Raw genomic sequence first — 12,249 nt, 5'->3', positions numbered from 1 at the left:
CATTTTTGTTGTTGGTGTGTGTATGTGTGTTGTTGTTGGCTACAAAAGGAACTGTGCGCTTGTGTGTGTTGGACACAAACTACACACCATAAAAAGAAATTCCTGTCATTAGGCCTGCTTTACTCACCTTTATGTCGTCCCAAACATATGCTGCCTTTTCTCATATTTAGAAGTGACCAGATAAGCTCCAAAAATGGCAAAAACACAGTTAAGTATCCTTACTTGTAGGCTTACTTCATGTATTCTTCTGTCCTTCTGTAATTCCATTTGTACCAACGATCGACACGTTTGTCATGAGTGCAAAATATTTCATTTCCGGTTAAAGTTGGCCATGTTTAACAGAAAGATGTTAGTTTTAACATAAGAAAACTATTTTTTTCTGAGCTGTACTTCATACGTCGCTTACGAAACATTATCGACAATAGATGCCTTTTGGCCGAGACGCGAAGTGAATTAATTACTATTTTGAACTGATTCTTTTGAACCAGTTCTGAAAGATTCTTTCAGCATTCCGACTCTCGATTCACCGTTCGAACTTTCGAATCATTTGCTTATATAAGTTTATAGCAGGGGTGCCCAAACCATTTTATTTGAAGGGCCAAAAATCTAATTAGATTGAGGGTAGTGCACCAAAAGTAAATATAGTTGCTGGGTGCCTCCTAATTTATTTAGTAATATTTAAAAGTAACTAGAAAACATTGCTTCAAGTATACATTTTCTGTTTTACAATGAACTTTTAACACTACACTAGTCAAGCTGCACCTAATTTTGACTTGATTTGCTTGCAGATGTCTTCTGCATTGTCCTCTATCTGTCGAGTGACAGTATTTACATTTTACTTTCAACTATTTATTTGCATATTTACAATTAACATTTAAATTAAACGTTTAATTTCAGTTGTTTTTGTAGCTCAGCAATAAAACAAGCTAACAAAAAAATGGTTATTTTAAACTAGAAAAAAACAAGTTAAAATCATTTGCCGGAACCCTGCTCATCATTCATAGATGGGATGGTGGGCCAAATCAAAAGTAACTTTGGTCCGCAGGCCCTTGTGCATCTCTGGTTTATGGCATACTAGTCTCTTTAACAAAACTATTAAACATTCTACAAATTATCCTGAATTAATGACTTAGATCCGTTTTTCTTTTTTGATTTAAATGAATTTTGTCCTTAAAATTACTTTAAAACAAATATAAATTAATTAACTGTATGAACCACCTTAATGACATGATGAATGAATAAATGTAGTTGAGTCATTCAACAAAACATAATAGTCTACATATCATCAAAGTCAATTATATATTATTTGAAATAATTAAAATGTACTTATGCTTATAAGTGTAACAACTGGCCTGTCCATTATTTTTTTCAACAGGGCCTTTAATTTGTGTTAATTAGTATTAATTAAATTAGTATTAACAATAGTAATATTATAAATTCATAAATAACCAGCCCAGCAGGCACTAGACATGAGCCGATATATGATTCTGACGGTATGATAACATTGGATAAAAATATCCCGGTTTTATGGTATTGTGATTACTGCTCTAAAATATGTTCTACTTAAATGTCTGGGTAAAAAAAAACGAAAACTTTTTTCCATTTTGAACACAATGTATTGTATTTATTAAACTATATTTTGGGAAAGTAAACATGTCAGGCTAAATAATTCAAATGAATCATTGACTTCCGTTTCAAAAACACAGATTTTATTACAGTTTAAAACAGCATCTTTGGACACCTTTTCTGCTGAAGATATTGTTGTCCTAAAAAACTAAAACCACAACGTTAAAAAAAACCTTGCATATACCAAATTTTGGTGGTTTTAAATCCTTGACTTTTCGAAACCGCGGTATACCTAGAAACCGGTTATTCGTTCCATGCCTAACAGGCACAGGACGTAAACATGAGGTCAGATTGACGTTGTACCCCAACATCGTGGGGACGTTGCATTTTGTTTGGAAATGAATATCGGGTTGATGTCAAAACCCAACGTCCGGCCGACGTCAAAGTCCAACCTAAAATCAGCCAAATATCAACGTCTAAAAATGTTACAGCTCGACGTTGTGTGGATGTATGACGTCTATCAGACGTTGGATTTTGGTTGCTATACCTGATGAATAAATGTCAGTATTTGACATCAATATTACTTTGGATTTTGGTCACTTTCCAGCACAACCTAAAATCAACCAAATATTAACGTCATTTGATGTTGTGATTAGACGTTGAAATAACCTTTTCCTTATAAAGACGCTGGCTAGACATTGAATTTAATTCTTAATTTAATAGGAATTGTAAAATATATATTAAACCACACTTTATAGTTAATGGCTATATGAAAAATGCACAAATTAGGCTACATAAAATGACCAACCTGGATGGACAGTAGCAGCATGTTTTTAAAGACCTTCCATCTGAAAACGGCATGAGTTAAGAATAAAATAAAGAGTACTGCTGCTCATTTTGTCATTCCTTTAAACCGCAGTCTTCGTTGCCAGACTGTGACGGTCACAGATTCAGCTCTTCTTTTGGATATGAGCAGATTTGTTTAATGTAGGCTGGCAACTTTGCTATTAACCGAAAAGGAAACAAAAGCTAGTAACTAGGACTCTTGGGTGCCATGATGAGGTCTTGTGGGAGCTAAAAGAGTCTGATTAGCATTATCAGCTAAACACAGACCATTACACACAACAGCAAGTCATTAAAACGACGTGCGAATGTTCAGAAAAAACGAAAAGCAGTTTTGCGGAGGTTATTGAGCCTTATCTGTTTCCTTCACGATAGTTCCTCTCAGCATTGAATCATGAGGTAAACTGAAATTGTTGTCACGACCTCTGATTTCTATGAGGAAGTGATGTTTGTTACTATAGTTAGGCAGTGATGATGTGCACAGCTGAAAAATCATGGAGTTAGTGGGTGGTATTAGACTGACCTCCAGTTATTTAACAAAAGACAATGATCGCTTCTTTTGTTTTCCTCCACATTTGAGAGAAGCTGGAAACTTCGCATTGGTTATAATGGACAGCTTTGAAAGACAATTACCGGTGTAATCTGTGGATACACTTTTCTTGGTGACTCTGAAAAGCAGTTTAACAGATGGCTATGATAGAAAAAACAAGCACACACAATGGAAACTATTGAGAATAATAAAGTGGGCGTCCTTCCAATTCAAACAACCGCACAATTTATATAGATTTCACTTCTTCTTCAGCTGTTTTCTGCCCCATAATCATCTTGTCCCTTTCATGTTAAATGCTGCTTTGTTCTGGATGATCAATGGAGTGTATGCACAGTGTTTTTCAGCCAATGATATAATGATGTTTTTGCTTCCGGTGAAAGCTTAATGTGACTATTTTCAATTTCATACGGCTTCTTTTACAGCATCGATGTTGTTATGTGATTACAAATACATTCAGTTAAATAGACTTAAGCATTCATTTAGTTAAGCGTAAAACGAGATTAGACCATGTAAACAACCTAGCACCATCAGGAGCAGCAGACGAGCGCAGAAACTCCACTTAAAATACTGTGGTAAAATAAACTGTCATATTTTAAAGACATGGCAGGGGAAAATAGGATTTAATCAGCTTCCAATAATGATCAGATGTGCTCCAACATTAGGCACATTCAAATCCAGACTGAAAACCCATCTGTTTAGCTGTGCCTTTACTGAATGAGCACTGTGCTATGTCTGACAGATCACACTATTGCCTTTCATTTCTTTTTCATTCTTTTATAACCTGTTTTAACACATTTTAATCAGTTTTTATATTATTATTATTTACTTGTCTCTCTTATTCCTGTTTATGTATCTGATTGGGCAGTTAAAAATTTTAACTTGGGCTGTCAACGTTCTGGTACATCTGTCTCTGTGGGGAAGCATCGTAATTGATATAAGTGAGATCCGAGACGATGACTCGCCACAGATAATTGTGGGGGGGTTAAAGTCCATGGTGTCTGACTGAAATCAAGACCTTTTATTACGTTTGGCTAGCTAAAGCGATGTACTTTTGGGAGGGGGTTAAAATCAGGGGCCATGCGATTTACTTATAAAAGGAAGCTGAAATTGGCGGACACGTAATTAGAGCTGTAAAGCTTAACTTTTCAATCTTAGGTGAAAAATCGAATCTGTTGGAGACATCCAATAGATTATTAGGTACTGAAAAAGTCCACAGAGGGGGGTGATCACCAGAATGGGGAAGTCCCAGAGTAAAATGAGAAAATGTGATACACCAGCCTGATCTCCCGAGGAAACGCAAGTATTTTACGTTTTGTCAGGTTAGTGGCTAATTCCACTCTTGGAATTCAAACGAGTTCAGTGTATGAAAATGTATGATTTTAAAAAGGAGGCGTGGCACCCAACCCCACCCCTAACCTAACCGTCATTGGGTGATGAGCAAATCGTACTAAATTGTACAAATTAGATCATAAAAATTCATACGAAATAGCTACTAAATCAAAAAGTTACTAATTACCATAAGATTGCGTTGGATACACCGGTTTTTGGGCATATGGAAAAACTGTCTCTACACTGTTTTCATTTTATATTATTTGTTTCTATTTTATTTATACTTGTCTCTTTTATTCCCGTTTATGTAAAGCACTTTGAATTGCCACTGTGTATGAAATGTGCTATATAAATAAACTTGCCTTGCCTTACCGCAGTGCTTCCTGTCTGGTCTGAGACCTACTTTATATTGAATATCTATCAGGGAGTGAAGATCACAGATTTTTAAAGAAATCAGACCTTAAATGGGTCAATTTTACAATGAAACGACAGTTCACCGGAAGCACTGAGGCTGGCTGCCTGAAATTTAAAGTCTGTGTGCATATACCCCATTAAACCGCATAAAATTTTGGACACAGATCTTGTCCATTATCTACAGCAGACCAGAATCAGATTAGATTAGTAGGCAAAGTGTTCGGGCACATATATAAAAAAAAAGCACAAGAGAAAGAGCGACCAAGTTAGTTTCTTTTGTAAATCTATGATTTTTAATATTCTGCTATTGCTTCTCAGTACAGAGTTTAGTCCAGCATATTTCAGTCAGTAAAACACTCTTCTGCTTAATGTCACACAATCATGTTCTAAAAGATTCAAAGCAGACAAAAGAAATTATTGACAGGGTTAATGTATAGAAATCATCAAACGTTAGTACAATCGGCAAGAAAAGATTAATCAAATTATATATCTAGATATGGTTAATAGCTTACAATTTTACATAGGAAGGCACAGAGGCAAAGCAACAATGACAAACCACCCGCTTCGAATGTTAACAGTTGATTGAATTGACGTCATCAGTGGTTATCAGCTGATAGATATGGGCCAGTAGGGGCCTTTTGTGCATACTGGTAGGCTCAGAAGGCTGTTATCATCCATCTACATAGTTAATCCAGCCTGATCTCACGAGGAAACGCAAGTATTTTACGTTTGATCAGTACGAGTTCAATCGTACAAAAATGCACAATTTTAAAAAGGAGGCGTGGCACCCAACCCCACCCCAAACCCCAACTGTCATTGGGTGATAAGCAAATCGTACTAAATTGTACAAATCAGATCGTACAAATTCATACGAATTATCCACTAAATCAAAAAGTTACTAATTACCGTGAGATTGCATTGAGTTAATCAGCCATACTAATAAAGAAGACTCCAAATCCAGATTGGTTTTTACATTACTGTGACAGTTAGGTTTAGGGTAGGGGTAGACGTTAACAAAATACAGTTAATGGGAAAATTAATAAATAATATAAATATTTATCGTGGTTAATCAGTTACACTAATAGAGATTAGATTAAATTCAGCTTTATTGTCATTACACATGTACAAGGCAACGAAATGCACTGTATACTCAAGATTCAGATATGTTTTTACATTACTGCGATAGTTGGATTAGAGTTGGGGTAGGGGTAGACATTAATATGATACAATTAATGAGAATTTTAATAAATAATTATCATGGCTAACCAGCTAAACTAATGGAAAAGACTCCAGACTCAGATCTGTTTTTACATTACTGTGACGGTTGGGTTTAGAGTTGGGGTAGGGGTAGATGTTAATAAAATACAATTAATGCACTGTAAAATTCAAAGTAAAAAAAAAACCTGTAAAAGTTAAGGTAACTCACAGCATTTGGGGAAACCAACTGCAACAAACCATTTAAGTTAAAAAACGAATCCTTATAAGTGCTGTGAACTTAATACATTTGAGTAAACGAAGCAATTTGAGCAAAGTAAAACCCAATGAATGAAAAGACCTCAAACCAACTGAGTACAGTAAAACCCAAAAAAGTTAAGCCAACTCAAACCATTTGAGGAAACTGACTGCAACAAAACATTTGAGTTAAAAAAAAATAATCCAAGTACTGTGAACTTGTTCCATTTAAGTTGAAGTAATGAGGTATTTGATTAACTCATTACCTTCAACACTGAGTTCAAAACTCTTTTTAAATGAGGAGACTTAAGTTTCAGTCTAAACTTGTTGAGTTAATGACACTCATTTGATTTGATAAAGTTGGGTTTTACAGTGTGGGAAATTTAATAGATAATATAAATAATTCTCGTCAATTTCCAGCCGCAGCCATATGTGATCTATAGCTGATTAACCACGTGGATTGATGGTAACAGCCTTCTGAGCCTACTAGTAGGCGCAAAAAGCCCCTACTGGCCCATATCTATCAGCAGATAACCACTGATAACAGCCATTCAATCGAGTGATAACATTCAAATCGGCTGGACAAACCAGCAAATAATGATGACTTGCTCAGAATAAAATAATGTTGTTCATCGAATGGGGTTTTGCATTTTCCATCACCCATGAATTATATCATCATGGAGAGAAAAAATAGGTCTTTCATGTCATTTTTTTTGTAATAAGGCATACTGTTCATATCTGGAAATGTGATTTAATGTTATTTCTCACATACAAAATATGATAGAAAAATACATTATAAAATGTTACAATGGTTATAAATAGGACTGTATAATTTCCAATGCAGGGAGCTGCTTGGGTTTGCAAAAAAAGAGACAATAATAATGGGAGTTGCAGTTCATTGGCATGTACAATACATATACACTCACTCACACAATCACCCGTAAACACATATGCTCACACACATCGACACACATCAGTCTATAGTAATACTGCATGGAAAGCAAACACTTAATTAAAAAAAATACACACACACACACACACACAATAACAAATAACTCCAGTTCCTGGTCAAGCTGACATCCTTGGAAAAACTCAATGCATCAAATGTATTGGCAGGATATTTCCTTTAGCAACCTTCATGTTACTATAAAAAAAGACATGCAATTGCATCATAACCTCAAATATCAAAAAAATTCAATTTGCTTTGCATAAATACCACCAATATTATCACAAAAAAAGAGATGTATCTTCTCAATATCTAGTTATGAAAACCGAATCGCAAAATGTAATCATATTTGTGTTAACATGCTTTTAGTTTCATTTTTCAAGAGAGATCTGTAAAAGTAACCGGAAGACCAACTGAAGAAACTTTAACCATTAAAACAATAATGAACAAATTGCATAGGAAGATATTGAGAAATATGACATGTCCGCACACAAACACTCTCCCCTGTTACACCTCAATTCTGAATTATTAATAGAGTTCTGTATTAATTAACCCTAAACCTTTATAATGATCGACCTGCTGAATTGAATAAATGCTCCTTGAGATATAAATGTAAAATAGTGAAACCAAGTAACAAGTTTCATAACGATGGGGCTTCATATAGTAACAACATATTAGAGAGCATGGACACATACATGATCAAATACAAACAGATTGCAAGCATAAAAGGACCCCAATGTAGTGTGACAGGGTGAAACTCCATTAATCATTATTATTTGTAAATAAAATGCACATACAAAGTTTCTGTACACCTCGTTTTCATGATCACAGATAAAGAGGAATTGAACAGAAATACCTAATATGTTGGCATATGTAACACATTGATGGACATTCATACTTGTTCGTAATCGATGATATTGTGTAAAATAAGGCACTTTCATTTTATTTTTTCAAACAAAAACAAAAAAGACACCATTTTGGTCTGTAAAATTTCTCGTAAGGAAATAAACGGTGCTTGTTCATCACATTTTGACAATACTGTTTCTTTTTTTAATACAAAAGGATCACTTGTGAAAAATATAGATATATCCTGTGCAGCACCCTCGTATTAAAAACATATTGATCGATGTTCAGCGTTTGTACACTTGTGTCTGGATGCTTTCAACAGCTCTCTGAAGAAAACGCTGGTAGGCAAGCATGGCTTTTACATCCCTTGTGGACATTAAAAGGTCCAAAAGTAAACTGCTGGTTTTTTTTTAACACTTCAGGATGTTTTTTTGTTTTGTTTTGAGAACTGCAGTGCACTAACAGTGTTTAAAGGGTCAGTTAAGCCCAAAATGAATCATTTATTCACCCAAGATGCTAAATGTAATGACATACACAATTTGAAATCTACTTTTGACATCTTTCCTTGGTTGAAATATTGATTAATTAATGCCCATAATTATTGCTCAATAAAGCAAAGCAGAGCAGCGCTAGGTCAGTACCTGGATGGAAGACCACATGAGAAAGCTAGGTTGCTGTTGAAGGTGGTGTTAGTGAGACCAGCAGGGGGCACTCAACCTGCGGTCTGTGTGGGTCCTAATGCTCCAGTATAGTGAAGGGGGCTCTATACTGCTTAGTGAGCGCTGTCTTTTGAATGAGATGTTAAAACGAGGTCCTGACTCTTTGTGGTTGCTAAAAATCCCAGGATGAGGATAAAAAGAGTAGGGGTTTAACACCAGGCATCCTGGCCAAATTTGCTCAATGGCCTCTGTACATCATGGCCTCTTAACCATCCCCATATCAGAATTGGGTTCATCACTCTGTCTCCTCTCCACCAATCAGCTGGTGTGTGGTATGCAGTCTGGCACAATATGGCTGCTGTTACATCATCCAGGTTGAATGGTTAATTTACTCAGTGTTGTCATTGGAATTGAGACATGAATATACAGAAATCTGTCATGCCACATCAAGCCTGAATTTCCCCCAAAAATTGGAAGAATTGAAAGATGGAACTTTTGAAAAGTATCAAAACATGCCCTTGTTGGATGAGTGGTGCGAAATATGCTAATTGGGTGGGGTAATGTTAATATTTGTTTAATTCAACAAAATTTCGATAACATTTCCACCAATGACAAAATATCTGAAAATGACAACTGATTAGATTAACAATCTTTTCTTTTGTTGTGATTGGAAAAAATATATCCCAAACCAAACAATTTCATAACTCTTCTTAGGTTAAAACTTTAGTAATGTGTTGTCTAAAAATCAAGACACAACCACTGACTTCTACAGTATTTGTTGTTCCAACTACACTGTAAAACAGTGATTAGTTGAAGTGAGTAAACCCATTGCCTTCAAGTTAAGTAAATGAGCTATGTGCATAATTATAAAAAATTAAGTCAACCTAACACTTCTAAGTCACCCCAGAAATAGTTACATTTCTTAAATAAATTCAGCTTGTCAAATTGATGGGTTTACTCTCTTTTTTTTAAGCTATCGCTTTTTACAGTGTACATTCTAAAATGTGATTACTTTAAAAAGTGAGTAAACCCATCGCCTTAAAAATGACAAATTGATTTTTAAATTGAGTATTTATGCTGTAACTTAGACAAGGTTACTTAATGTTTTTAATTATGCACGTAATTTATTTACTTAATAATTTGAAGGCAATGAGTTTACTCGCCTATTTTAACTAATCGCTTTTTACAGTGTATGCTAGTCAATGGCTACTCACTGTAAAAAAGTGGACTCAACTGCAGCAAGTTGCTTTACAGTTTTAAGTTGACTCAACCTTTCACCCAAGCACTGCACTGACTCATTTCCAGTTAAGTCAACAAAAAAAAAAGCTCTACAGCAAATTGCTATACAATTTTAAGTCGAGTCAACTTATTTCAGCATTGGTTCAAAGAATAATCTTTTTTCAGTGCAGTGCACTTTCATCAAAATATCTTCCTTAGTGTTCAATGGAATAAAGAAACTGATTTGTAACATGAGGGCGAGTTTAATTTTTGGGTAAACGATCCCTTTAAGAACTGATACTGATTCATGACAAATACATAAAAGACTGCAAAATTATGTGATCAGTTCATTATGATAGCATATGCTTTAGTTCATTGTAACTTATGAAATTAAATTAGAACATGATTAACTTAAGTTATGCAAGCTGTTTTAGGATTGTTTAACATAATATAAGTTCAGTACACTCATAAGATTAATTTGATTCAACTTAAAAATCAGACCAGGATTTTTTTTACAGTGTAGGAACTAAATTAAACTTCTCAACTGATATCAATTAATCACTTTTTTATATGTTATATCTTTGGATGTGCAGACGTTATAATGAGGTGATATGTTCGTTTTGGGCTGAACTGACACAGTTTAGACATTATGCTCAATTATTAATTAAAAAAACCATAAAGATTGGTGTTTATCCAGTGTGTGCATGTGAAAGTGGGATTTTTAGGTGTCGCCCCCCCGACAGCGTTATTGCTATAAAACTTCAGTGCAGGCTTTGAAAGCCCAGGTCACCTGGCCGAGGAGATCCTCAGTTTGAGAAGGGGAGCATTTCGGTTCTGTGGGTGATGGCGTGGGGCCATCACGGCTTCTGGGCTGTGTTAAGCGAATTAAAGCTGCTTCTGGGCTCACCAGCAGGCCGCCAAAACATAGAAGCGAAGGACGAGAGCCAGAGAACTGGTCAGCAGGCAGGCAATGGTCAGGTCATCATTGGGTGAAGAGTTCAGAGGGTCATTGGTTAGTTGCCGGTGGCGGCTGGGTTGTTAGAGAAAAAAAAAAAAAAATGGACAGACAGAGGGGGGAAACGAAAATAAATAAATAAAAGGACATAAAAGGACACAAAAGAAAAAAAGATAGAGAAGGAGATTAGTTTCAGCTAGTGACGGTTGGATGACAATATGACATTACTAATTACAGCTACTGTAAGAGAAAACTGTCTACATTAACGGTGAAATCATGAAGCGTCCTCATGATTTCACTCCAGAACCCATCTCCCAGGTGAAAATGGTTAAAGAAGCAAAGAGGCGAATCAATTACAGAGTCATTACGAATTAAACTAACAGCACTTAATGGTTAATGGCAGTCAATAGTGTTTGGCGTTTTGGAATAAGATGTAAAAGGGGAGCGATCCCGGATTAATAGATGCAGGAATTGTCTGACTGCTATCAAGCATTAATGTGCTGCTTCAATACAAAGCCACAAAGCTGCTAGTGGTAATGATATGGATTCGTGAGTAGTTACAGAGATGTGTGACGAGAGAAGTAAAACCAGAGAGCGACAGGCTATTCAAAAAGATTTCTAGACAAAACCAAACATCTGGTGGGTTTTTTTTAACTCAAATTTTATTGCCTTTAAAATTTGACTATGTACAAAATAAAAACACAGAATGCTAATCAAACAGAATGATATACTAAAGCACATTGGCTGAAATTTAGAGCTAAAACAACACAAGAAAAACAATTAGAAACACAATTCTACTTGGTTCGCATATATAACTTATAGGTACGACATCCTAAAAACAAAATGTACCCCTTATGGAAGAAAAAAAGGAAAGGAAAATACATGGCATTGTTTTCTAAGCTTACTAGAATAAATTCCCTATTCATTTGTACAAATACAATAGAATTTCATAAATGTTCTTGCTTTATAGTTAAACATATTGCTTACATCACGCACAATAACTAATGTTCCATACATTTGACAAAAAAACAAAACAAAAGAAGCTTACTGCAAACCGACAAACAAGAAACAAACAAACCAAAAATGGAATATTCCTTCTGTTGTTCTTGTGCTAACAGGCAGGCACAGTGTGTGACCGTCCCGCCTTGATAAACATCCTAACATCTCATGAGGTTTTGCTGTTTCATTTTTTTTTCTTGTTTCACTTTGCTCTGTCTGAGTAGCGCAGACTTGGAGCTGGTGATTTAAAAGAAAAATCTTCAGTGCAAAATATTTGTGCCATATATATTTTTTATGATGAGGAATTTCTCGAATGGAGAGTTTAAGGGATCATATAAGCACGCTTTTATGAATCAAGGTAGTGCTTATGATAACTTAACACTCTCAATCAAGTCCTAACCTTCATAACTGTCTAACCAATCTCATGTGACACTGTACAAGCCAGGAACATTCATCCATTCACATTTCATCC

The 12,249-nt window shown here is 35.3% G+C and overlaps 2 protein-coding genes and 1 long non-coding RNA gene across 15 annotated transcripts in view; 1 reads left to right on the top strand and 2 right to left on the bottom strand.

Moving 5' to 3' along the window:
- syt15 (synaptotagmin XV) overlaps positions 1-557 on the bottom strand; it is an 80,980-nt gene extending 80,423 nt beyond the window's left edge. For 4 of the 6 annotated variants that reach the window (XR_015504379.1, XR_015504380.1, XM_087276821.1 and 1 more), the window contains exon 1: positions 223-528. Coding sequence is in view for 1 of the 6 variants with exons in the window: in XM_087276813.1 (XP_087132939.1) it covers positions 128-164 (37 nt within the window). In the remaining 5 variants the exon portion in view is untranslated. Of the gene's footprint in view, positions 1-127 lie in introns of all 6 variants that reach the window. The other 2 variants (XM_087276813.1, XM_087276819.1) reach the window with 2 other exon arrangements.
- Positions 558-2,306: 1,749 nt separating this feature from the next.
- LOC141376847 (uncharacterized) lies at positions 2,307-7,194 on the top strand. Its single transcript, XR_015504439.1, has 3 exons — positions 2,307-4,114; positions 4,149-5,329; positions 6,682-7,194. It is a non-coding gene; the product is annotated as an uncharacterized LOC141376847 (long non-coding RNA).
- The window catches only part of qki2 (QKI, KH domain containing, RNA binding 2), a 74,679-nt gene continuing 67,402 nt past the window's right edge, over positions 4,973-12,249 (bottom strand). For 2 of the 8 annotated variants that reach the window (XR_015503337.1, XR_015503339.1), the window contains exons 8-9: positions 6,526-10,853; positions 4,973-6,412 (exon numbers count right to left, since the gene is read on the bottom strand). Coding sequence is in view for 2 of the 8 variants with exons in the window: in XM_087274775.1 (XP_087130901.1) it covers positions 10,837-10,853 (17 nt within the window). In the remaining 6 variants the exon portion in view is untranslated. Of the gene's footprint in view, positions 10,854-12,249 lie in introns of all 8 variants that reach the window. The other 6 variants (XR_015503338.1, XR_015503340.1, XM_087274775.1 and 3 more) reach the window with 3 other exon arrangements.

The sequence above is a fragment of the Danio rerio genome, chromosome 12, assembly GCF_052040795.2.
Source record: "Danio rerio strain M-AB ecotype USA chromosome 12, GRCz13ab, whole genome shotgun sequence".
Classification (NCBI taxonomy): Eukaryota; Metazoa; Chordata; class Actinopteri; order Cypriniformes; family Danionidae; genus Danio; species Danio rerio.
Note: the sequence above shows the minus strand (reverse complement) of the source record. Positions and strands in the feature narration are given on the sequence as shown.